Source organism: Salmo salar, chromosome ssa26, assembly GCF_905237065.1.
Source record: "Salmo salar chromosome ssa26, Ssal_v3.1, whole genome shotgun sequence".
In the NCBI taxonomy this organism is placed as follows: domain Eukaryota; kingdom Metazoa; phylum Chordata; class Actinopteri; order Salmoniformes; family Salmonidae; genus Salmo; species Salmo salar.
Genome location: NC_059467.1, coordinates 10,145,441 through 10,173,271, shown reverse-complemented (window position 1 = coordinate 10,173,271; position 27,831 = coordinate 10,145,441). Strand labels below are relative to the sequence as shown.

Here is a 27,831-nt window from a genome sequence, read left to right as displayed (position 1 = left end):
TAAACACAACAGAAAAAGTGTTGGTCCCATGAGCTGAAATCGATCCCAGAAATGTTCCATATGCACAAAAAGCTTATTTCTCTCACATTTTGTGCACACATTTGTTTACATCCCTGTTAGTGAGCATTTCTCCTTTGCCAAGATAATCCATCCACCTGACAGGTGTGGCATATCAAGAAGCTGATTAAACAGCGTGATCATTACACAGGTGCATCTTGTGCTGGGGACAATAAAAGGCCACTCTAAAATGTGCAGTTTTGTCACACAACACAATGCCACAGATGTCTCAAGTTTTGAGGGAACGTGCAATTGGCATGCTGATTTCAGGAATGTCCATCAGAGCTGTTGCCAGATAATTTTATGTTCATTTCTCTACCATAAGCTTACTCTAACATGATTTTAGAGAATTTGGCAGTAGGTCCAATCGGCCTCACAACCGCAGACCACGTGTAACCACGCCAGCCCAGGTCCTCCACATCCAGCTTCTTCATCTGCGGGACCGTCTGAGACCAGCCACCCGAACAGCTGATGAAAGTGTGGGTTTCCACAACCAAATAATTTCTGCACAAACTTTCAGAAAAATGTCTCAGGGATCTCATATGAGTGCTTGTCGTCCTCACCAGGGTCTTGACCTGACTGCAGTTCGGCATTTTAACAGACTTCAGTGGGCATATGCTCACCTTCAATGGCCACTGGCATGCTGGAGACGTGTGCTCTTCACGGATGAATCCTGGGTTTCATCTGTACCGGGCAGATGGTAGACAGCGTAGTGTGTATGGCCTTGTGTGGGCGAGCGGTTTTCTGATGTCAACATTGTGAACAGAGTGCCCCATGGTGGCAGTGGGGTTATGGTATGGGAAGGCATAAGCTACGGCCAACAAACACAATTACTTTTTATCGGTGGCAATTTGAATGCACAGAGATACCGTTGCGAGATCCTGAGGCCCATTGTCATGCCATTCATCCACCGCCATCACGTCATGTTTCAGCCTGATAATGCATGATCCCATGTCGCACGGATCTGTACGCAATTCTTGGAAGCTGAAAATGTCCCAGTTCTTCCATGGCCTGCATACTCAACAGAAATGTTACCCATTGATCATGCTCTGGATTGACGTGTATGACAACGTGTTCCAGTTCCCGCCAATATCCAGTAACTTCGCACAGCCATTGAAGAGAAATCGGACAACATTCCACAGGCCACAATCAACAGCCTGATCAAGTGGTGGTCACACCAGATACTGACTGGTTTCTGATCCACGCCCCTACCTTTTTATAAAGGTATCTGTGAACAACAGATGCATATCTATATTCCCAGTCATGTGAAATCCATAGATTAGGGCCCAGTCATGTGAAATCCATAGATTAGGGCCTAATGAACCCCAGGGCTGTGATTGGAGACACTGCCCTGTGTAGGGTGCCGTCTCTCGGGTGGGACGTTAAACGGGTGTCCTGACTCTGAGGTCATTAAAGATCCCATTGCACTTATCGTAAGAGTAGGGGTGTTAAACCCGGTATCCTGGCTAAATTCCCAATCTGTCCCTCATACCATCACGGCCACCTAATCATCCCCAGCTTACAATTGGCTCATTCATCCCCCTCCTCTCCCCTGAAACTATTCCCCAGGTCGTTGCTGTAAATGAGAATGTGTTCTCAGTCAACTTACCTGGTAAAATAAATAAAAATAATATTTTTTCAATTGTCTGATTTCCTTATATGAACTGTAACTCAGTAAAGTCTTTGAAATTGTTGCATGTTGCTTTTATATTTTAGTTTGGTGTAATTCCAATTTTTGAGAGATGGTACCCAGCTGGTTATGCTTCTTCTGTTGTCTTCCACAGCCAGCAGCCTTTCCCGGAGAGATTAAGGATCCGGGTGAACCGTATTAACATGCGCGACTATGAGGCCCTGCATTACGACAAGGAGAAACTTAAAGAAGCCTGTGAGTATTCCATCTCTGTCTAATGCACTGTAACTCCATCATCCTTCAGGTGTCACCCAGCCTGTTCAAGGAGGAGTGCAGCAGGTCCATGAGCACTGCTTCATGCAGGGATGTTACTGATAGCCAGAGGTGTTTTCAGTGACATAGAACTCTGTAGTCTACACATTTTTTTTTTTTTTTTACTGCCGTGCAGTTGAATTTCAAAGTGGCAGGCTTGTTTTATAGAGTTAAATCCTGGCCATATGCACTGTAAGGGACTTGAGCCAGTTGACAAGCTATTACCTGACGATATACTACATTTACATTTTAGTCATTTAGCAGATGCTCTTATCCAGAGCGACTTACAGTAGTGAATGCATACATTTCAATTCATTTCATTTTATTATTTTTTTTTCATACTGGCCCCCCGTGGGAATCAAACCCACAACCCTGGCGTTGCAAACACCATGCTCTACCAACTGAGCCACAGGGAGGCTGATACTACATGTATCCTTGTGCCATTTTACGGGCAAGTTTTCCGACCCGAAGTAAGAGCGTAAATGGAAAATGATTCCTTTTCTATGCACTTTTCTCTCTTGTGCGTATTCTGACCATGAATTTAAGCATGAGAATAGAATGCTATTCACCTGCTATTTGTTTGGGGTGTACAGTAGATTGAATACATGCAGGTGTGGCAGAGGTGTGTGTATTCTGACCTTGACTTAATTCCCTAATAACTCCACCAACTACGCAGGAGGAAACCATGAATACGGTTCTACCGGTTCCAAATGGAAAGAGCATATACTTAATGTTTTCCAATAGAAATAACACCCTTCTCCATGCACTGTATTTGACAACTTGACAAGGACTAGGTAAATGAGTAATCCATTTGGATAAGGGAATTGTTAATATAAATGACACTTGTTTTAGAACTATTTTACCTTGTAATCGCTGGAGACACGTGAAACCCGTTATATGGCAGCAAACTGAAGCATATCAACTTTCTCACAGTAAAGTTGATGAAATGCTGTGCTAAGTTGTACTGTCTTTTAACTTGCAGGGATGGGCACGCTCTAATATCTTAATTATTTCCTATTTCTGTCATGTTAAATATTCGCCACTTATCCGTATCGACCGTCAGTAGGCCTAATAACCACACATATTCAACTGCCAATTAGATCCCATCAGTTGGTATAACCTACATTATCATTCCATTTAATTACATAGTTTCGTTTACCTTCATTTGCTTCCTCTGTAAAGCTGAGGATCATTAGTAACAGTTGATAATATAGACTATTCTCCCTATTATAATTTTATGTACACTAATCTTCCAACATTACTGTAGGTTGAAGAACTGAATGAGGCAATTTTCAGAATGAATCAAATGAACGTTTTATTTTACTTTATGTGTAAAGGCTCTCCAAACCTGTTTTTTTTTTTAGGATTCATAAATACTTTCCTTAATCTAAATAATCTACAAGATCTGGTTATTTTGAAATCCACCAATTGGTGCTGGAACAGAGATGAATATGCATATATTTATATTCTAGCGAGTCTGTTGACAAAATTCTAACTAAAAGGTACACCGTATTTAAAGGGATGGCTTAAAATAGATGTACTGAAAAACCCTATTGAATGAAAACTCCTCGAGAAAATCTGTTGGCCAGCAAGTGGGAGGGTTTTCAGCTAAATGTATTCAGTGCCCGCAAGGGAACCATGCCTGCAAAGCCAGTTACGCACCTGCATAAGGTACATCTGTATACCAACTACTGAGAAGTGCGTAGGAAAGGCGTGCACTCGGTCACTGTCAAACGTAGGTTAGCACAAATATATTTAATGTGGAAGGAGACACCAGGCCCTTGATCGCCCCCTTAAAGGATGCCGCCATCAACTCGCCTAGCTAATTACAAAGGAAAAGGAAGTCCTTTTTGATTTATATGGTACTTAGCAGAAAACCCCACAGAGATGGAACTCTTTCATTTTCTCTCTTCCTGGCTTCTCCTGGGCAGGGAGGAGGGGAGGTGGGCATTGGCTCCAGGTTTTGCTATTCCGTCCACCCTGAAACCCTCCTCCCATCCCTCGTCAGGCCATTCGATTGCTATGAGTTTATCAGCGTGGGCCTCCCTGCATGTGACTTTGGCTAGATATCAAGTGTGTGACTGTGAGGCGATAATGAGGTAGCTACCCATTACTGTCTCTAATGGATGCCCTGGGGCCCCAGAGGGGCTCTGTCAGTGGTTGTGTGTTCTACAGCCTCCTGCAGCACCTGTGTGCTAGGACGACACTGTAATCACCTCCATAACACAGCTACAGCCCCCCCCCCACACTCTTAATTGTTCTCACATTCGCATCCTCATGCACAAACCTAACTGTTCCAGACAGTGTCCCAGACAACAATTGCAACAGTTATTGGCCCCAAGTTATGTAACTCTGATATGCAAATGATGCTGTTTGGGGCTGTTTTGGTCTCCGATGGTACAAAACCCAGCTGCTGTGGACCAACTCCTAAGAAGTATGGGAAATAAGAAAGTATGATGAATGTATTTGGTTCTTCCTGAACTTTTGCAATTATATAGCCTCGTATTACCATCCTGATGACCGCTGTGGAATTTGTGTAGCGAAACAGAATGTAAGCTCGCAAGATTTCAGGATGGTCGTACGAGGCTTAGCAATTATAATACCTGACATAAAACCTCCCAGTAGGTTCTCAGGCATAATTGGTGGAGGTCCAACTGTTTTTTAACAGTACCTACCATTTGCTTCACGGAATGCTGAAAGTAGTTTATTCTTTGTTTTCCACCACTAGATGTCAGAACGTGCAACTAACATAAAATAATATACGTTTTTAAACCTGAAGCACACTCTAACTGATTCTATAAATAAACTCAATGTCCATATTAAACTGTCATACAGTGGTCCAATAACATACTTTGTACCTAATGCACCCTCATGCTTGCTGACGTACAAGCGAATTCCAAGGCTGTTTTTGATAGGCCACTCATAAATGTAAATGGGAGCGAACACATGAAAGTGAGCAATCATTCTGCGATTTGCACATTGTTTAGCATCTTTCTAGATAGCACACTCAGACCTCCCTCTGGCTAACACTGAATCAAGTTAGGTCCCTGATGTTTCACATGGATCTTGAGGTACAAGTGATGTTCGCTGTCATGGCTGAGGTTAATGCTCTATTCTCTCGTCTCTGATCCAAAAATATAGCATGCGGCTGGTACCAGTTACGCAGTTCTCTCAGTTGCCTGACACCTATAAAGAGTTTAGACAACTCCGCTTTTGCAGAGTGAGGACAGCAAAAGAGAAGGGGGGGGAGAGAAAGAAGCGGAATTGAATTAGAGACAGACTGTTCCAAGGTTGCTAGGCAACAGCACATTCCTCAGTGGAGAAATCTGCCTGCTTTTCTCTCTCTCTCTCTCTCTCTCTCTCTCTCTCTGCCTGTGAAACTTGCTGCTCAGAGACACTTTTTCAATTCACAAATCTCAGCTTGATAGTCCACGAGTCATTCATTTCTGTTCTGATCGCGAAGAAGGCCCTGTGGATGGCCCGGACATTCATGATCACATAATGTGGTTTTGATGCACTCACTGATACATAGTGTAGCTACTCTCTCACTTGCTGCCCAGTTGTACTTTAGGCCTAATTGCCTGTCTCCAGTTTAGCACAAATCAATGGGCATGAGAACGACATCACATTTAGAGAATTCTTCCTCTTATTGTTTTGCATTGCTATTAGGTTTATACACTTCACCTACTTTGACAGCCGTTTCAAAGGGGTTTGAGTGCATTGGACTTTGCGTGGCGCTCTATGAAACACAAGGCATCCAGGAAGCCCAAGTCTCTAAATATATCCTTGATCTATTGCCAACAAAAGAAACTTCCCCCCAAAACCTTTCTGGTTTCGAGTTGATAAATGGACACAATCAGATAGTCTGTGTCTTGTAGCTCGTGTCTATGAGCTACCTGTAGAATGTTTTTTCATGCCTCGATCACTAGGCGCCTGCAGCAGTGTTTAACAGCATGTTGTCTCTCATCATCTCTCCCCACAGCTATCCCGCTGGGCCTCATCGTTGTCCCGGGAGACAGTGACCTGGAAACATGTCGCTCCCACATCGAGAGGCTCCAAGAGGTGAGAAATGAAGGAAGCAGGTGGGGACAGCGAGAAGGGGACAAAGGAGAGCGTGTTGGGTTGATGAGGTAGATGGAACACTGGGTAAAGGAGATGGTAAGCTGATGAATGACAGGAAAGACAGAGAGGGGAGAAGAGGAGAGCATGTGGGTTGATGAGATGGAACTCTGGGTAAAAGAGGGACAGAAGGGATGGAGGACATGAGAGCATTTAAAGACAAAGGAGCTGTGAGGTAACTAATACCAGGGGAGAACTCCGAAATGTCTGTGATGGAGGACAATTCAGGCAGAGAGTAGAAGAAGATGACAGAGGGGGTAGGACTGAGCTAATGCTATAAGAGGATGGGGGAAATCATTCTGATGAAGTTGTGCGGTGCAAGAGCTGAGCGAAGAGAGGAGGTTAGAAGAGGTTTGAACTTGCTGATGTCAAGAGCAATTACTCTCAGGCTGGTATATGATGGCTCATCTCGACAGACAAGCCCAAACCTGTCTTTAGTATAGGAAAGGATTGCATGTGTGGTTGTTTGTGAATGGGGGAGACTGCGATTCTGCCAAAAAATGACATCCTTGCCCATCTAGCCCCCTCGCTGTCTCGTTTGGTTCAAAACCCATTGAAATAAATAGTGCGTGAAATTTGCTGCCGGTTTAGCGGCACCGCCGCTTTGCGATCATTTGATTATTATATTCCTCCTTAATTTTTTTTAACCACAATCCCTCAACGGCTGTCCCTCATTTGGGATTCCCAAACAGTATGTTCTTTTGTTGCTGTTTTCATCAGCTCAATGTTATAAGAAAAGGCTTAAAATATATTTAGGTTTTGTCTGCTACTAATGGAGACACGATGACTACTATACTGTTGCAGAATGGTAATTCGTTCTGTTATATGTGTAATCATCCACTTTCATTATATGTTACTCTCAAAAACATATCACCCAATAATAATACTGTATTATTGGTAAGTAGGACTCGTAGCACACAACAAGACGGCATAAATTGAGGGGGGGAATGTTTCCCCCACTACATTCAACCCATTTTCTGCAATCCAAAACCAGTCATTATAGTAACTTCAAGACGAGATGCTTACTTTCCTATCCGCATGTGGTGATTTACTTTGGGTAGGGGCATTAGACAGGAAGGAGAGTCTCCATTTATGGAATTACAGTGTTTTTGGGGCTATTCCGCAGGACTTCGTCTCCATTCATCCCTTCTTCAAACGACTGGTGCTCCAGGTTGGTGAAATGAGACAGGACATGGAGCCTGTGGCATGGAAAGGAACAAGTCTGAAAAGGAAACATTCCCCTAATCAAAAACGACCTTTAGATCACCGATTACATTTTACATTGACATTTTTGGTCATTTTAGCAGACTCTCTTATCCGGAGCGACTTTCACAGACGGAGCAAACACAGACAGTGCAAACAATAACCATAAAATGTAATCGAATTCAAAAACAAGGATGAGGCCTTTTTTTTTGTCATAACCGCGTTCTTTTTATGAGAACACACTGTTTGAGCATGTGATACATAGGCTTAAAGTCTGAAGAAAACACTTGTCAAACCTGTCCCACCCTGTGCATAACCGTCGAGCACATACGGTACAAAGGCAGAGCTGCAGCCACAATTCCCATCGTTGCTTTAGGTGTTTACTTGGAACTGTGTGTTTGATCAACTCTTCCATGTCTTATTTTTGTCTCCCAAGAAAATAATCTAGAGCACAAATACACTGCTCACATCAAGTAGTTCCTTGTTGGCTTCAAAACGAATAAGCTGTGCAATCAGTCAAAGGGTGTGTCGCATCAATGTTCAAATATCGTGCCCTAGTCCTTTAACAAAGTGATTTCACCACACCGCTCTAAGTTGCATACCCAGATAGCGAGAGGCGCGGGTAGATGCTGAGACTGTCCGTCTCCAGTGGTAACCACACACTCCTCCCAGCTACCCTGGCCCTCCTTCAGATCCCCATTCACAGCTCAGCCAAACCGGCTGCATAATGTGAATGGCTGAATAATAGAGGCTGTACTCAGGAGACCCTTTTTTTCCCTCTTGTCTTTCTGTAGTGGCCCTGTTCCCCCTATACAAACCAACCCAAATTTGTCTCTCTGGGGAAGAGTTTTTCTCCTTGTTCCTCTGTGCCCCTAAGCATGGTTTAGATGTGTTCTTTAGTGTTGTGTGTGTTTGTGTGTTTGTTTGTGATTGTGGGTGTTTACTCTCTCTCCCTTTCTGTGTGCATGAAAGAGAGACATTGTAATCAGGAGTATGTTTGCTTCTGATATTTGTATGCAGCAAGCATCCAATGTTTAAGAAACCTCTGTTAAGGTTGCTTTGGCTATGTTACTGCAGTTAGTAATACTTTTGCTGACTATAAGAGAGCACTACGACCTAGACCAATTAGTGGACTAGTTGATACTGTCTCGTTTGGTGGTTGCATTTTTTGGATTCCCTGTTCAAGACCCAGAAAAGTCTGCCGTTTCTTAGATTGGCTACCTTGTGTACACGATTTTCTTTGTTTGTTTGTTTGTTTGTGTGTGTGTGTGTGTGTGTGTGTGTGTGTTTTTTTTTCTTGTAGGTGGTATCCAGTATTTGTGCCCTAAGCTAAGCATGATCTTTCAGCATAGTTCCTCAGTGCATGTATCATTACATTCTGTACACTGCTATCCTCCTGGTCCCTTTGGAAGTTAGATGGACTGGTCAAGGTTACCTTTAGCTGGGAAATCAGTAGTAGGTTTTCCTGACCACAGTTAAACTGATCAGGAAAAACTCTATGCACTAGTTTTAGCCTATAACTCTAACTAGGGCCTGGAGTTTTCCTGGACAAGGCATGTGGACAGGAGAAACTCATGGCCCTAGAAATGACTTCTGTTGTTGTCGTCACATTCCAACAGTTCTCTTTCCGTCTGAACATTTTGAATAGACAAATGTCCTTTTTGTGGCTTGCCTCGGCCCGTTTTCCTCTAAACATTGACTTACCTTCAAGATCAAGTTCTGAAGAGGATTATGTCAATGTATCTCATTGCATAAGGTCACTGGACTATAGTACCTTTGGAAAATGCTTGGATTAAGTAGAGTTCAGCCAATGCAAAGAACCGTGTCCAAAGGAATCGTAGGTCTATGGACCAAGGATTCTGTGACTGAGGCACACATGAGGGGGGTGAAAACACCTGCCCTCCTAAACTCATGGAACTCTATATGAAAGAGTCAACGAGGGGTTAATATGCTGGGCCCATTCAGTGAACTCACTGCCCAGAAAAGTACTTTTCATTTCAAAAAGCCTATGTCTGAACACAAGACTCAGGGCCTTTACATCTTGCCCTACATCTAGCAGAAAAGGTTTTTATTATTTGAGTCTTCTGTTTTTCAATGGACCAGTAAGTTGGACAAAACCGAGTCAAGGCCTTCTGGTCTCATTTATGTTTGGTGTAAAGAGCAGGCTGTTGTGGAACTAATCTCATTGGTCCCATTTTCTTTCTCAGGAGGATGAGGGAGCTAAGTCAAAGACCCTTTCCTCGCAGAAGCTTTCGCCAAAGTGGTGCTTCTTGGACTGTAAGTACCACTTCTTATAAAGAGCACTGCTATTTATTCCTTACACTTTCTATAGTGTAGTATTCCTCTTGTGCCTCCTCTTTTAGTCCTCTGTCTATCTTCAATGTTTAAGCGAGAGCGCTTCACATAATCTGATCTTTGCGAGTGGGAGCATCTGTCTCTTACAAGTCACTGTTTTCTTGGTTCATTCACCACAGAATTTCGTGTTTCGTCGAGGTAGACTTAATTTGATAGAGCAGTGCCATTTTATGACCTTTACGATTAGTGCATCTGTGAATTTCTTCTGCAGGGTAAGGCTTCACATTTGCATTACAAGCAAATATACCCAGCATAAATTGAGTTCTTCGTGTTTAAAACAGAGGTTTTGAGGATCATTTCAACATTTTGTTTTAGATTATTGTTTAGAAGAATTGAAGCTGGGTAGAGCGATCCTACAGAACATGAATTAACGCAGCTGTGCTGTATTTCTGTGTGAAACAGGCTCTGCCAATTCAATTAAACCAAGCTCCATCTTAACATTAATTTAGATCAACAGCTCTGCTGCAAAGATACAGAAATCAATTCGATAATAATGTCACTGATTTGCTTTGAATGTTTCTGCTCTCTGTTGCATAGCAGAAAAGGAATCTTCTGGGCAGACTTCATGCTTGTCTGTGAGATATTCTTAAGCATACAGTTTTATAATATTTCTGTAAAGAATCTGTGGTACTCATCCCACTGTAGTTATTCCACTGACAGTCCACAGTTCCCGTGAGATTTTTAAAATTTATTTCTTCAGTGTTATGAATTACACGTTATGTGCGTTGCTAGGAATAGCTACGCATAACACAGTTTACATATATGATGGACTCGTGCTGCTCATCAGCCACTCCACCTGCAGTGAAACTCAGTCTTCCATCTCGTCACACTAGACTGATATGATAGCTGGTCTCTGAAGGGTGTCATTGCTTGAATGCTAAGTTAATTCACTTACTTAACTAGTGATAGTTGGTAGAGAAGGGAGGGTGTTGGAATCTGCAGTCACATTTTCTGTAGCTTTTCAAAGCTTAATTAAATCCCATAGCTGCTCCATTGAAATCAGCACAGATTAGCTTCTATTCACTGGTAATAAAGCAGCCCAGATCTTAAAGGCGCCGTCCAAAAAAGACTGTTGTAAAGGTCTCGTGTGGAAAAAATTATAATTGTTTTCTCTCTCATCAAAACAGCATGGCTAATTCTTGATTAGAAGCATAGCAAGTGAATTCCAGCTGCATTCTGATTTGACTGATTATTTAATTAGAACGACGGGGGAACCACTTCATACTTTTTGATACATTCTGATAAGGATGAAGGGAAAAAAACACCTTCCCAGATATTTCGGAAAAGCTGAGAAACATGCGGTACACAGACCTGCCCTTAAAGACCTTAAGATACTCAAGGAATCTTCTGGGCAAAACTTCATGCTTTTCTGTGAGATATTCTTAAAAATACATTTTATTCAAAAAATAAAAATAAGAGCTGGATTATTCTGCTCAGTGAAGCTGGCAGAAATTCAATTTGCAGTGTCCACGGAGGACAGGGTAGTCTATTTCTTGACATCTTAGATGTAGGGGAAGAAGCCTGGCAGATCTACTTAATTCCAGCGCGCACCCCCTTTGAGTCGGCTCCCACTGGGCTAGAGAACAGCTAATTTCCACTCCCTTAGACAGAATGGCAGCGTGAAGCTTAATTACTGGTACAGTCCAACAGAACGAGACTGGGGGGGAGACAGTTAGTTTAGTGGAATTTCTGCTGACTGGTGGGAAATGATCATCTGTAGTAAGTATTTGATCACTAGACCACAACCATGTAAAGATTTCGCACTACTTCCCCTGTCTTAGTTTCCACGCTGAGATGTGGTGTTGTACATACTCGTGAGTCTCACAATAGTCTATTTGATTTTCCTTTGAGAAGCACATACAATTATATTGACATATGATCATATCCAGTCTCCTGTGAATCTGTTTGTGACTAGTTGGCTGGCAACAGTGTGAGATGTTCGGTACAGTCCCCCAACATTTAGAATTACACCCACTACCAGAACCCTTTAACTCTCCTTGTAATGTCCCCAAGTCAAGGGGCCAATTATGTGGCCCTTTGCTCTTACTTGTTCTGTTTATTATACAGGTTATCCATCTTTTCCTTCATTTAACAACATGTGGCAAAGGCATGGTGCGCTTCGGAGCTGGTCTAATCAGGTCAACGCTTTGATTAAGCTCCTGCACAGTTACCAGCCCTCTCTGGCCTCATTAGAACACTGTGTGTGTGCATGCGCGTGCGTGCATGTACGTGCGTGCGTGTGCGTGCGTGGTTGTGTACAAGCCTATGTTCATATTATTTACTCTCCTATAAATCTCATACTATTTCTAAATAGATTTTTCCTTGTTTTCCTTCTAGCCACGACTGCAGATCGATTTTACAGAATTGATCGTGCTCAGGTGAGTGTGTCTCATTGTATATAATTATACATTCAGTGATGGAAAAAAAGTACCCAATTGTCATACTTGAGTAAAAGTAAAGATACTTTAATAGAAAATGACTCAAGTAAAAGTGAGTCGCCCAGTATTTACTACTTGAGTAAAAGTCTAAAAGTTTTTAGTTTTAAATATACTTAAGTATCAGAAGTAAATGTAATTGCTAAAATATACTTAAGTATAAATCATTTGAAATTCCTTATATTAAGCAAACCAGATGGCATAATTGTATTGTTTTTTAAAATGTACTGATAGACAGGGGCACACCCCAACACTCAGACATAATTTACAAATGAAGCATTTGTGTATAGTGAGTCCTCCAGAACAGAGGCAGTAGGGATGACCAGGGATGTTCTCTTGATAAGTGCATGAATTGGACCATTTTCCTGTCCTGCTAAGCATTCAAAATGTAACGAGTACTTTAAGGTGTCGGGGAAAATGTAGTGCGTAAAAAGTAAATTGTTGTCTTTAGGAATGTAGTGGTGTAAAAGTTGTCAAAAATATAAATAGTAAAGTAAAGATACCCCCAAAAACTACTTTAGTACTTTAAAGTATTTTTTACTTAAGTACTTTACACCACTGAATAAATTGACTATGCAGAGTAATGGAACACCGATAACAAAAGCAAAATAAACAAGTAACATGTTCAATGGCCATTATGATCTGTACATAAGTGGTTATGGTTTCTCTCTCCATAACAGGAACACCTAAACTATGTGACCGAGATATCCCAAGACGAGCTCTTCGTCCTGGACCCTGAGCTGGTCGTCACGAAGACGGTGAGCACCTCACCAGGGATGCCTGATCTGGTTGATTCTTCTGGTGAATTCCCGGAGGCGTCTCCCAAGTTTGGATTCACATCCTCCTCCTCTTCTCCTCCCCCCTCACCGGGACCCAGGTAAGAGAAGCAGCTGCTGCTCACAGCTTCTAATGGGAATTTCTGTTGGAGATCATTTTTAGAAACACTAGATAAAAGATGGGGCAGCTCCTCTGGAGCTTTCTGGGGGTTATAACAGTGAATACAGACCAGGTCATTTTTCTGTGAACCAGTCTGTTTTTAAAGTGGTTTCCAGCAGTGCTGTTTTGACAGGCTGAAATAGTGTAGTAATAATCAGACTGGAGTGCCCCAGGTCCAGGACACAAAAGTAAAGGCAGAGTAAACCGTGGGCTGAATCTGTGTTTGGACGAACCCTATAACACAATAGAACCGTACGCTCCTCGGGGGCGTGCTGATTTTGCCCTGTTGAATTATTACTGAGGCGACAGGGAGGAATGCAGAGGCCATGCTCGCCCATTAACCCCCCCCCCCCCATTAAATCTATGAATCATTTAAGTTCTAACCACTGGTCTTCATAATCACCCTAGGAAGGAGAAGGGCCACACTCACCTGAATCCACAGAGTGTCTTTCGAGACGCTCCGCCTCACTATATACTGCATGTTCATCTTTTCAGGAGAAAGTCTTGTGTGCCAGGTGTAGATATTTCTGTAATTTTCCACAACAAATCTCCTGCCTTTTGTGAATGACACAAGTGATGCACACAGAACGAGTCAACCAAGTTACTCAAGTAATACCTTTTGAGCTCAACATGTCCATCCTGTTAAATCATCTTAAAGTGTTATACAATTGAACATGAGAAGGAATAAACTGCCGTGATAAAGCCGTCTCTTCATATCTGCTGTGCATTCATCAATATTTCATAGAATCATTTCCGATATGCATTAGAAGCTGTCAGTCATTTAAAACCTTTGCATTTCTCCCTGTCATTCTAGCGTATCAACTTCTATTGCTCTTTATGTCGTTCCTATTGTACAATAGATGATTTTCTGTGGAGTTCTGTTCTACGGTCAACTTCACCTTAGTGGAAGTCTCTCTTCTCTACGCTTTCGCTCGGGCCCCTGTCCCCTATCCATTTAGGGATTTAAGGAGAGTTTGATGAAGAGGAGGTGTGGCAACAGGTTCATGGAGTTCAAACATGGCAGAGGCAGATCCTAACCCGGCCCCCCCCCCCCCCTCCTCCAAAGTAAACATGGTGGGACTATCTCTGAGGGCGTGTGGGATTGTAGCCTCTCTCTCCCCCTCTCCTCGCCCTGTGGTCTATTGGCACGTCTTCTACAGACTGTCTTTTGATGCTTTCAAAGCAGAGGCCACGTTCTTTTTGCTATGTTCTCTCATGCTGCTGGCTGGGGCTTGAAATAGAATTCCTAATAAAAGGAGCCCTGTAGTCTAGAAAGACAGGCTGATGTGTTTGGATGTGCAGTGGAGGGGGGGGCTTGGTCCAGTGGTTTTGGGTCTTCTTCAGATCCTGCAGTAGTAGTTACAATACTTGAAACAGGAACACCTGGACAGTGATGTTTGGAAGTAGCACTGTGTTGGAGGTAATTTGTCATAGATGAATACCACCTTAGTCTCTTGGTAATGTATCAAATCATCAAAGGAAATTGAAGACGATGCGCATCCTAACTGTTACATTATTTGCATACTAGCATAAACATCATTTTTCTCAGAACTAATTAATTTGCTGAACTGATCTTGTACCATTTCTTAACTATTCCTGCTACTGGCTCTGAAGATCCCCGGCTTCTTTGTCCTCCTTTCCCTAATCACAGATCAGTTTAAATGTATATTAAAAAAAGTGTTTTTTTTATTAAATTAAAACATCCCTGAATTGTTCCTGTTCTCTCTCCATCTGCCCTTCCTTCTGCCCTACTTTCCTTCATCCACTCCTCTTCCTCTCTGTACCCTTTCCTCTTACCGTCGGTCCCACCAGCCCTCACTCAGACGGCGAGGCCATGGCGGTCAGACACAAGAAATCCCACTTCTTCTCCTCTCACTCCGGCTTCCCCTTTCCTGTCAGGAAGAGGTATCGATCTGTCCTTCCTTCCTGTTCGCCTCTCCTTTCCTCCTCTTCTTCTAAACTTATCCTGTCCTCCCAAAGATTGTTTACTCGCCCATGGACGTGTCTCCCCCTATAGCCATACAAGATTCCTTAGCGTTTTACTTGGATGTAGCAGGGGTTTCTGTGTTCTTGATATACACCTCTAGACTGATTTAATACACTTAAGTCCAAGATCTTTTTGGGTGGAACACATTCAAGCTCATGGAAAATGACAGTTTACACCGTCAGAACGCAGTTTAACAACAAAGTGTGTACTGCGTCGCTTTATTTTCCTCAAAATATAACATTTGGATCATTTGAAAATGGATACTTCTGCAGCCATGTGTGTGTTGCCAGGGCCAATTATTATCATTTTTTTTCTTCAAATGCAATGTTGATTGTGTGGGTTGGAATAGGTGGAGGAGGATGAATGTGGGAGGCGATGAGCAAAAACCCAGCGTTCCATCTGGAATGGGAATGAATACAGTACCAATCTGCCTCACTGCTTATGTTTCACTCCCACCTTCCTAAGAATCAAGATTCTATTTCAAAATCACACAAGCCCACAATCTGCCATCACAACTGAGATTGAGGGTAGCAGTTGCTCACTCTCCAATCTGATTATCCATTTTGCGTTTGACGCTCTTGTCAAAAAGCAGGATTTGTCTCCATAAAGATGTCTGTTGTTTTTTTTGTTGTGTCATAGCTGTTTAACTATTTTCAATAATGTTTGTATCTTCATGCGCAGGCAGTCAGAGAGTGGGTTGGGCTCCAAACGAGACATGGGGAAGTGGCCCGGCTGAGCATGGGGTTAGCTTAGATTAGCTTTAGGGTTTGGGGGATCGATGAGGTCTATTTCAGGGTCAGATCTATAGTGAGAGCGGTTAGATCATTAAACACACATTCATGAGTCATGATGCTCTCGAATAATATTGTCGTTTCCTGTGTTCAGTGCTCTTCCTCTGTCACAATGAATAGCTGCGGTTTTGTAAGCTCTGTTTTGGAACTTCCGTAGTCCTGGCAATACAAACTAGTCCTGCTGTGGATCTTTCTTTATTAGTTAAAGAGATCAGCTTTGGATCTTTGGAAAACAGTCTTATTCATTTGATGTCAGAGGCTTTCATCATCTTTGTTTCTCATATGATCAATATTTCATAAATCACCAATCCCATTGAACAGACAATGTGTATGCAGCTGTGCACATCTCGATTAGGACACAAGTGCAGACTGTTCACTCCTGAGAATCTCTACATTTTTCTATGCTCCGCACTTCCCTGGTTCAAGTCCTGCCCTTCAACTTTTCCCCCTGCAAAAGCATCACTATTTTAGTGAGTTGCTTACCTTCCCTAATTGATCTAAACAACATCCCTACTCCTTGATTCCAAAAGATTTTACCCATCAAAATTGTAACAGCTTTTGCATGTTTTTTTAGCATTGCAGACACATTCCCTGTATGCCGGGTGTATGCTCTTTGTTCCACTTGCCTCTGGTCCTGGTTGGAAGTCAGACATACGAATGTGACAAATGTGGGAGAGATGGACCGGGTTAGTGGTAGACAGACAGACCCAGCACCACAGCATGATTCGGATCATTACGCTCCACAACAGGACCCCAAGCGTTTAAATAATGAGCCACACAGCACTTCTGCTCTTTTGTTGCAGCTCTTCAGTTCGAATGGAATATACAAAGACATTCAGTCAAAGTAGAATGTTATTGTTATCTATTATTGGTTGTATTAACAATTTAACACCATTTTATCATTTTAACACTCTCTTTTGACTTTACTGGAGGAAAACAATCTTCAAAGCGAGTACTGTAGGTGCTGGATGACAGGAACATTTATATTGCATATTAGTGTCTTTTAACGGCAACTTTTTACCATTTAAGATTTCTCCGATCTTCCATCGCGAACCTTCTTATTCGTTCTTTAGACCCCCATCATTCTATAATTCTGTCTCATGTACTCAAGTTCTCTCTTTTGCTTTATGCACTCTGCTCCCAATGGTTGAAATGTTCTGGTTTCAATCTTCCAAGTGGGTTCATCTGTACAGTGTGTAGCTTTTTGTACTTGCACTAGATCCCCACCCCCCAGCAATGTAAACACACTTTATTTTTATATATACAGTGCCCACCTCTGATGTACACTTGCTTTATTATAATGACAAGAAAAGGCTTAAATGTTTACCTCCACTTCAGGACCCGGCGGGAATAGATACAGTGCTCTCACTACTTTCTTTCCGTAGTGTATACACCGTGTGATGCCTTCTAGGCCATCTCAAACCTCATCATTTCTTATGCATACTGTATCTCTCTCTATCTATCTATCTATCTATCTATCTGTCTATCTGTCTATCTGTCTCTTTTCTGTCTCTCTGTCTCTCTTTTCTGTCTCTCTCTCTCTCTCTTTTCTGTCTCTCTCTCTCTCTTTTCTGTCTCTCTCTCTCTTTTTCTGTCTATCTCAGGATCATGGAGCTCCAGAAGACCACTCAGAGGAAGCGAACAACCAGCGACAGCTCGGTGGTGGAGGCGCTGGCACACGACGGCTCCCTCAGGTCCAGTAAGCCTGCCCTCACCAGGTGAGAAGAGAGACTAAAACGCAGGGGTGGTGCCCGGACTGAAGCAGCCCGCCAATCTCCCAAATCACATATTACAGCTTTGATTTTTGTTGTTGTAACACAATTCGATCTTTTGAAGCTACTTAACGTACAATGCAGTCAGCCATAATAGCCTCACATTATGCTATTGTAAGAGGGCTTTAAACGCAGTGTTTAACTTCCACGGTGTGTAGGTCCGGCAGTGCCAGACTGTTGTAAGCCTCGGCCATATCCCTGGCAGGGTGTGATATGCTCAGGAGTAGAATGAGGCTGGGTGGAGATTTAGCCAACCCTCATTATCGGACAGAACCGGTGTAGCCTCCATCCCCTTTCCTGTCACGCTCGCCTGGACTGAGTAGGAAAGGGGTCGGACATTAGGAAAGGGTATTGCCCGTGACACTGTTAAGTGTATGGCTCCTTGCAGGTGTACAAATCTACTTAGGCCAGGAATTGTTCCATGAAATAGTCTGCAGTGTCACTGGGTCAATAAAACACCATACCATCCTAGTTTTTGCAAGGAAATGCATTCTTCACAGTGGAGTTGTACGTATTTGTCATGGTCCATCATTTCAGAAAAGTGTTATGGTTCACCTCCTTGAGTCTCATGAAACTGAGATGACAAGCAGTGAAATGCTTTTTTTTTTTTTCATGGGCAAACACATCAAAACAACATGTTTTTGTTTTTGCTTTCGTAATATCATTCATTTTTATTATGTGTTTGAACTGAGAATGGTTTGTAGGACTTGTTTTTAGTGCTGATTGTGCTTTGTTTATATTACCTCCCTATATTGGAGCCAGAGAGGAGGGAAAATGACAGTGTATAACAGCATCCACTACGGACTATCCCTTCCAAATTGAATCTGCCATGAAATATAAAGACGTTAGGCTGCTCTTTGATATTGTGGCCACACCAATAACAGCGGCCGTGAGGCTCCACGGCCACTCACCACCACATACAATACAGGCACTGGAGCCCATTTTGCCACAATGAACGTAAAATTTGAAAATAACTTCAAATAAAACAGAGGGGTCGGCTAGCTGCGCTCCATTGCTGTAACTATAGCTCCGTCGTGGTCTTTGTGCCGGGGCCGTAGTGGGCTGTGAAAATGCAATACAGTCACAAGGGGTGAAGCACTACTATTCCTTTGAGTGAAAGTGCACTTACTGTAAGTTTTGCGTACTGCAAGTCGTATTTTCAACTTTTTATTATTATTATTTAATTTTTTTTACAGCTGATGAACTTAAAACTCAACCATACCATCTCAATGTCAATAACCCGTTCTCGAAATGAGGTTTTGTTTGTAGAGGCTTTCCAGTTGTTTCTGTTTCTATTGTTTATCATGCATGTTTACACATTTATGATTTATCATAAATGTGCTCATCTGTTTTTTTAATTTTTTTGGTCCGTCCATTTGTTTGCTGTTGTCTTAAAGGGCCGGATGTATCCATCGGTCTAACACTACTGCAGCTGAGATCAACCCAACATTGAGGTGAGATCAAAGCCCCCTTCCACCACATTCACTTTTTCTTTCTCTTCACCATGTCACTTTCTCAATTCAGCCCTTTACACTCTCTGTCACGCAAGAATGTATTTACTTAGCAAAGTTTCTGCTTACTAGTTCCTTGGTCTTGAGTCGACACAATACCACAGACCTCCACTCAATGTGCCAGACATGGCATGTTGTCCAGTAGCATCCCAGTGAAGAGAGAGAATCAGATCTTTTGAAACTGAATTTCGAAGGGATGTTTTTTTAAAAAAAAATGTATGTTGTGTCTCGGTAAACATTGTCCTTACAATAGTATCATATTCACCTCCCAGCTTGGCAGGATGCTTATGAGAATGTGGGGATGGCATTCAGCTGCTGGTGGAACCATATGACACAAACAGGCCCATGTGCTCCCTCTCGCTGTCACCGTGCCCCATCCCCTCTTTTACATACAAATAGCTCCATTTGGACAGCTGAGAGAGCGCGAGAGAGACTGCCTTAGAGTATTCACATTTGGCACATCCTCACATTTTGATTTTACAATGAATTATGTGTCATTGTTTTTGCCACTCTTGTTTGTCAGCGACGCTAATTCACTGTTGATTGAGTCTCGTCTGGAGGCAAATTTGCATGATGGATCCTCTCCATGTCCACTGAGATGACTAATGAGAAGTTACATCCTCTGAACGCTGTCATGTGCGCAACACCGCAAAGCCACTCCAAAACAGGAGCCGCATGAAATTACTCCGAATTTAAGTTTTGCTTGTCACTTCAGTGATCTGCCAAACAGACTGATTAATGTATTTTGTCGTTTTTCCTTGCCAGATTTTTCCCTGTGTAATGCTTCCCTGTCGTGCAATTATAATTATTTCCAATGTCGTAATTCATTTGAGATTTGGAGCTTTTCTTTTTTTCTTGATGTCCGGGTAAAATGCTTAGGATGCTAGCAAGGGATTTGTTTTTATATTGAATGGGTAATTAGACAGTAATCAGCTAGTCTTTGAAGAGCGGTTATTTGAGCTTTGATAGAAAGGAAATCACTGTCAGCTTTTCCTCTGATGTTCGGTTCAACAAATCCGCTTAAATGAACATGTAACATCCACTAAGGTGGCGTTATAAGATGTCACATTTTATGTTCTTTATTCACTGGATTTCGTAATGATAGTGCTCATCTGTGTGTAATGCATGTTCCTACTATAAAAGGAGGTTGTTATTTGCAGAGTGTGTTTTGACTGCATGGACAGTAGAAGGTAATGACAGAAGATGTAATCATGTTGATTTGGACAGCAGCTCCACGTAGACGGGCTCAAGCTCTAAAATGTAATCATGTTGATTTGGACAGCAGCTCCACGTAGACGGGCTCAAACTCTAAAATGTAATCATGTTGATTTGGACAGCAGCTCCACGTAGATGGGCTCAAACTCTAAAATGTAAGCTTCTCAGGGCATCACAATCATTATATGTATACAGTATGATGGAAACCTTGTATTTACCGTTCAATAAATACTGTAGGGAGCTCTGATATACCAGAGCACACAGTCCAGCATGCATCAAACATTCTGAAACGTTGATGGCACCCCATACCATTGTTTACTCAATGTTTGTGTTTCGAAAGATCTATGTGCTGAACCGAACTGTCCGGTCCTCTAATTGCCTAGTATACCTTATTCTGAGACAGACAGTCTTTTCTCACTTACACAGGAATGTACAGACTGTTTGCATTAACGATCTCCGGGATGACAAATTGTTACCAGCTTTGGCTTCTAAGCATCCAGCAGGCTTGCTTTTCACTTCCTAATAAGAAAAGATTATCCCCGTTTTAAAACCACATTCTGGAGTCTGTTTTGCTGCCGAGCTGCAGCCCTGCCACTTTGCTTGGAACAGAATATAATTCATTGAAATGACCATTCAACAGCAGTAAATCTTGCAGCTCGTGTCTTTTAAGGGCAATTCTGTTGCTTTGGCTTTAGCTCAACTGATTAACATTGTCTATAGTCATGCGGGCAACCTTGATTCAATGACGCAGATCAGTTGATGTCTATCAGCTGCTGGGGTCATTGTGGAGAAGAGGAGGAGGAGGAGGAGGAGGAGGAAAGGGGGGGATGAGATCACATAATGAGTAACCTTGCCTGAGACCTGAAGACTGATGTTTATTCCCAATGTTTATGCCTAGGCATTTGTTTTACTGTAGAAGGGCACACATAAAAGCTTCTGAAGTCCTTCTCCCTGTGATTGGAGAATAACTGTCTGGTTGGTGGAGATGTATGTGTCTGGACTGCAGAGGCTAGGCTCCTATAATTATGAGGTGAAACAGATATTCGAGTAAACTGTGTGTAATCTGCCCTGGATCTCCCTCACACTGACAATCCATTAGCGACAGAGGCTAGGCCAGTGGTTTGGGGCTTGATGTTGTCCGACACGTCTTAGCTGCACATTTTGTTCCCACTCTCAAAGGAAATTCCTGCCAGGATCCCGGGGCTTGAACATATGCTTTGCCTGATTGTGATCACTTTTTCTTAACTTTAGTCTGCTTCTCTTGTTTCCATACCAACATATATTATTTGTTTTAAACCCTGAGAGCGTTCTGTTTGTCACAGGCACTGTAAAGGAACTGATAATGCAGTTTAATGTAATGTAAGACTGGAATACTCATGACATTTTCATGAAGTGTGGGTGAAACTGAATGGCTTTAGTAAATCAAAGCACACTTTCCTCTTAAGATATATCTTACATGCGTGGTTCTTTTTCAGGAACTGTATCACATACAATACATGGCCTATATATAAAGTTGAAGTCGGAAGTTTACATACACCTTCCCTGTCTTAGGATCACCACTTTATTTTAGCTTTTAGCTTTTATTTCTTTCATCACATTCCCAGTGGGTCAGAAGTTTACATACACTCAATTAGTATTTTGTAGCATTGCCTTTAAATTGTTTAACTTTGGTCCAATGTTTCGGGTAGCCTTCCACAAGCTTCCCACAATAAGTTGGGTGAATTTTGGCTTTTTTGTTCTCAATGAATACAATTTATTTTATTTATTTAACCTTTATTTAACTCGGCAAGTCAGTTAAGAACAAATTATTATTTACAATGACGTCCTACCAAAAGGCAAAAGGCCTCCTGCAGGGATGGGGCTGGGATTAAAAATAGAGCTGGTGTAACTGAGGCATCCTTGCTCGCACATGCTTTTTCAGTTCTGCCCACAAATTTTCTATGGGATTGAGGTCAGGGCTTTGTGATGGCCACTCCAATACTTTGACTTTGTTGTCCTTAAGCCATTTTGCCACAATTTTGGAAGTATGCCTGGGGTCATTGTCTATTTGGAAGACCCATTTGCGACCGAGCTTTAACTTCCTGACTGATGTCTTGAAATGTTGCTTCAATATATCCACATAATTTTCCTTCCTCATAAGGGCATCTATTCTGTGAAGTGCACCAGTCCCTCCAGCAGCAAGGTACCCCATCAAGATGTGCTGCCACCCCTGTGCTTCACGGTTGGGATGGCGTTCTTCAGCTTACAAGCCTCCCCCTTTTTCCTCCAAACATAACGATGGTCATTATGGCCAAACAGTTCTAGTTTTGTTTCATCAGACCAGAGGACATTTCTCCAAAAAGTATGATCTTTGTCCCCTTGTGCAGTTGCAAACCATAGTCTGGCTTTTTTATGGCGGTTTTGGAGCAGTGGCTTCTTCCTTGCTGAGCGGCCTTTCAGGTTATGTCGATATAGGACTCGTTTTACTGTGGATATAGATACTTTTGTACCTGTTTCCTCCAGCATCTTCACAAGGTCCGTTGCTGTTGTTCTGAGATTGATTTGCACTTTTCGCACCAAAGTACGTTCATTTCTAGGTCCCATGGTGTTTATACTTGCGCACTATTGTTTGTATGGATGAACGTTATACCTTCAGGCATTTGGAAATTGCTCCCAAGGATGAACCAGACTTGTGGAGGTCTACAATTTTTTTTCTGAGGTCTTGGCTGATTTTCTTTTGATTTTCCCATGATGTCAAGCAAAGAGGCACTGAGTCTGAAGGTAGGTCTTGAAATACATCCACAGGTACACCTCCAATTCACTCAAATTCTGTCAATTAGCCCATCAGAAGCTTCTAAAGCCATGACATCATTTTCTGGAATTTTCCAAGCTGTTTAAAGGCACAGTCAACTTAGTGTATGTAAACTTCTGACCCACTGGAATTGTCATACAGTGAATTATAAGTGAAATAATCTGTCTGTAAACAATTGTTGGAAAAATAGATGTCCTAAAAAGTAGATGTCCTAAACGACTTGCCAAAACGAAAAATTTGTTAACAGGAAATTTGTGGAGTGTTTGAAACACTTAGGTTCGAGTCATTAAAACAAGTTTATGTAAACTTCCGACTTCGACTGTAAATACCACATGGCTGGCGCTCTCTCTTTCATCGAATGAGGCACAGTAGCTGTTGCCTTCATGAGGAGCTTACTCTATGATCCCCTGAGCTTATGAACACTGGACCCATAGCTACCACTTTTTCTTGCTAGCGTCTGCCTCCTCCACAGTCAACCAGCCTAATGGCTAGTGATGGGGGAAGATTCCCAGCCGTACCATTGGCGTGTGCTAGTAACAGCTGACAGGAAGCCAGCTGCCTTTTGTCAAGAGTTTTAAATGTGGAACTTTGACAAGACGCTCAACGTCTTTTGATCAAAGTTTTATCTAGGAAGTGAGACTGTAGTGAGGGGTAGATGTAGACAGACTGGGTAGTTGTGAGAGACTCCTGGGCTGATGAGAGAGACTGTGGGCTCTGTGTGGTTTAATTACCTCTAACAGGGGAAAGCAGGCTCATTAGTAACCCACAGACATATAGGACTCCCAGACCTTGGGGAAAGACTTGTTACAGGGATTATTTTCTCCTCGGATTTACCATGATCAGAATGTGTTGCATTGTAACGCAAGCATCTGCTCAGTTGCGACCTAATTGTATTGTTTTTCAAGTCCAGGTGATTGTACTGATCAAGGTTTCCAACAGATTAGACCAAGTCTCTCCAACTCTGTTCCTGGAGAGCTACAGTCCTGTAGGTTTTCACTCCAACCCTAATCTAACGCACCTGATTCTAATAATTAGCTGGTTGATCACCTGAATCAGGTTAGTTACAACTGGGTTTGGGACGAAAACCTACACGGAGATAGCTTTCCAGGAACAGGAATTTTCAGACGGTTTCTAAAAGAAGATTTTCCTTCTAATTCACTACCATTTTCCCAAACCAAACTAGTACAAATACAGCAGTATTCCACCTGAAAATCAAGATGGGTTTGTTTTGTAAGATTGTAATGATGCTTTATTTATTCACCAAAATCTCTTAATCTTTTAATATTGATATGGCTTTACTAAATGCTTGTTTAGCCATTAATCCTGGTAGACGTCCACTCAGAGCAAGTGGTACAACATCTTCATGACCATTATACTATCTATTTAGGCAGGGCTTTTTTGTTCTCAATGAATACAATTTATTTTATTTATTTAACTCGGCAAGTCAGTTAAGAACAAATTATTATTTACAATGACGTCCTACCAAAAGGCAAAAGGCCTCCTGCAGGGATGGGGCTGGGATTAAAAATAAATGTAAATAAAAATATAGGACAAAACACATCACAACAAGAGAGACAACACTACACAAAGAGAGACCTAAGACAACTACATAGCATGGTAGCAACACATGACAACAACATGGTAGCAACTCAACATGGCAGCTACGCAACATGGTAGCAGCACAAAACATGGTACAAACATTATTGGGCACAGACAAAAGCACAAAGGTCAAGAAGGTAGAGACAACAAGCAAAGCAGCCACAACTGTCAGGAAGAGTGTCCATGATGGAGTCTTTGAATGAAGAAATTGAGATAAAACTGTCCAGTTTGAGTGTTTGTTGCAGCTCGTTCCAGTCGCTATCTGCAGCGCACTGAAAAGACGAGCGACCCAGGGATGTGTGCGCTTTGGGGACCTTTAACGGAATGTGACTGGCAGAACGGGTGTTGTATGTGGAGGATGAGAGCCGCAGTAGATATCTCAGATAGGGAGGAGTGAGGCCTAAGAGGGTTTTATAAATAAGCATCAACCAGTGGGTCTTGCGACGGGTATAGAGAGATTACCAGTTTACAGAAGAGTGCAGTGACGTTTCCTATAAGGAGTATTGTTGGCAAATCTGATGGCCGAATGGTAAAGAACATCTAGCCGCTTGAGAGCACCCTTACCTGTCGATCTATAAATTACGTCTCCAAAATCTAGCATGGGTAGGATGGTCATATGAATCAGGGTTTGTTTGGCAGCTGGGGTGAAAGAGGAGCGATTACGATAAAGGAAACCAGGTCTAGATTTAACCTTCGCCAGCAGCTTTGATATGTGCAGAGAGAAGGACAGTGTACAGTCTAGCCATACTCCCAAGTACTTGTATGAGGTGACTACCTCAAGCTCTAAACCCTCAGAGGTAGTAATCACACCTGTGGGGAGAGTGGCATTCTTCTTACCAAACCACATGACCTTTGTTTTGGAGGTGTTCAAAACAAGGCAGAGAAAGCTTGTTGGACATTAAGAAAGCTTTGTTGTAGAGCGTTTAACACAAAATCCGGGGAGGGTCCAGCTGAGTATAAGACTGTATAATCTGCATATTAATGGCTGAGAGAACTTCCTACTGCCTGAGCTATGTTGTTGATGTAAATTGAGAAGAGTGTGGGGCCTAGGATCGAGTCTTGGGGTACACCCTTGGTGACAGGCAGTGGCTGGGACAGCAGATGTTCTGACATTATACCCTGCACTCTTTGAGAGAGGTAGTTAGCAAACTAGGCCAAAGACCCCTCAGTGACACCAATACTCCTTAGCCGGCCCACAAGAATGGAATGGTCAAAAGCTTTGGCCAAGTAAATAAAAATAGCAGCACAACATTGCTTAAAATCAAGGGCAATGGTGACATCATTGAGGACCTTTTAAGGTTGCAGTGACACATCCATAACCTGAGCGGAAACCAGTTTGCATACCAGAGAGAATACTATAGATATCAAGAAAGCCAGTCAGTTTATTATTGACAGGTTTTTCCAACACTTTTGATAAACAGGGCAAACTAGAAATAGGCCTATAACAGTTAGGATCAGCTTGAGATCCCCCTTAAAATAAAGGATGTTCTGGTCTACCGTGGCTGCCTTCCAAGCAATGGGAACCTCCCCAGAGAGGAGAGACAGGTTAAAAAGTCAGAGATGGGCTTGGTGATTATAGGGGCAGCAACCTTAAAGAAGAAAGGGTCTAAACCATCTGACCCAGATGTTTTTTGGGGGGTCAAGTTTAAGGAGCTCCTTTAGCACCTCGGAGTCAGTGACCGCCTCCAGGGAGAACCTTTGTTGCGGGGCAGGGGAAAAAGAGGGAAGAGCATCGGGGCTAGTCGCATTAGAAGGGTTGGGAGATGAGGAAAAGTTGGACGGGCAAGGAGGCATGGCTGAGTCAAATAGGAATCCTGACTTAATGAAGTGGTGATTTAAAAAGCTCAGCCATGTGCTTCTTGTCAGTAACAACCACATCAACTTTAAGGGACATGGGCGACTTTGAGAAGGAGGGTTTATTCTCCAGGTTTTTAAATGTTTTCAAGAACTTGAGAGAGAGAGAGAGAGAGAGAGAGAGAGAGAGAGAGAGAGAGAGAGAGAGAGAGAGAGAGAGAGAGAGAGAGAGAGAGAGAGAGAGAGAGAGAGAGAGAGAGAGAGAGAGAGAGAGAGAGAGAGAGAGAGAGAGAGAGAGAGAGAGAGAGAGAGAGAGAGAGAGAGAGAGAGAGAGAGAGAGAGAGAGAGAGAGAGAGAGAGAGAGAGAGAGAGAGAGAGAGAGAGAGAGAGAGAGAGAGAGAGAGAGAGAGAGAGAGAGAGAGAGAGAGAGAGAGAGAGAGAGAGAGAGAGAGACTCTTTAAAGTAACGAGACTCTTTAAAGTAACGAGACTCTTTAAAGTAACGAGACTCTTTAAAGTAACGAGACTCTTTAAAGTAACGAGACTCTTTAAAGTAACGAGACTCTTTAAAGTAACGAGACTCTTTAAAGTAACGAGACTCTTTAAAGTAACTAACTTTGGCCTGCCGGATAGCCTGAGTGCACTTTTTTTTTTTCATTTGCCTGAATGAGAGCCAGTCAACGTGAGTATGCATGTAACTCTGCAAGATCACTGTCAAACCAGGGGCTGAACCTGTTTTTCATTTTCTTTATGGGGGCATGTTTGTTAACAATATCAATGGTCTCTGACCCTCTAATGTTCTTTATATATTCACACCTTTCATACCAATTATTGTTTACCGCTTCTGCTCTGTGCTAATAACAAAGATGAAGAACCAATCTTTAGCCCAGCCTGAGAGAGGTGGGGTTGACCAGGAAGTCAGTAGGATAATCTGTCTGGTCAGTACAGGGCCTGCTCCTCAGACAGTCAGTCTCGGCTTCACTGTTCCTGCCTGTGTGCGTTTGATGTTACAGTCTTGTGTCAGTTCTCAGTGGATTAGTGTGGGGGGGATTTGGCTTCCGGCAAACAGACAGCCCAGCCAGGATCAGACAGTAACATAACCTGGAGTGACAGCAGGGAGGCCTAAGAGCTGCCTCTCCGTCCACTCACACTGCCTTACTGACACAGCTCCGTGTGTGTGTTTGGCTAAAACAGAATGGAGGGAGGGGGAGCTCTTTTGGCTGCAAACACACGTATTAGAATCTTTTACCTTGGGCTAGTTGGCAGGCAAGGGACGCCTGGAAAAACAGAGCACATCAAGGGACTGTCTAATTAACCCCACCAAC

At 42.6% G+C, this 27,831-nt stretch overlaps 1 protein-coding gene across 15 annotated transcripts in view; it reads left to right on the top strand.

The window, feature by feature from the left end:
• LOC106587110 (diacylglycerol kinase zeta) overlaps positions 1-27,831 on the top strand; it is a 129,265-nt gene that overhangs the window by 95,851 nt on the left and 5,583 nt on the right. For 12 of the 15 annotated variants that reach the window (XM_014175121.2, XM_014175117.2, XM_014175118.2 and 9 more), the window contains 8 exons: positions 1,842-1,942; positions 5,982-6,061; positions 7,245-7,289; positions 9,529-9,598; positions 12,014-12,054; positions 12,792-12,988; positions 17,430-17,543; positions 18,995-19,051. In XM_014175121.2, the coding sequence (XP_014030596.1) occupies positions 1,842-1,942; positions 5,982-6,061; positions 7,245-7,289; positions 9,529-9,598; positions 12,014-12,054; positions 12,792-12,988; positions 17,430-17,543; positions 18,995-19,051 (705 nt within the window). The remainder of the gene's footprint in view (positions 1-1,841; positions 1,943-5,981; positions 6,062-7,244; positions 7,290-9,528; positions 9,599-12,013; positions 12,055-12,791; positions 12,989-17,429; positions 17,544-18,994; positions 19,052-27,831) is intronic. The other 3 variants (XM_014175116.2, XM_014175110.2, XM_014175111.2) reach the window with 2 other exon arrangements.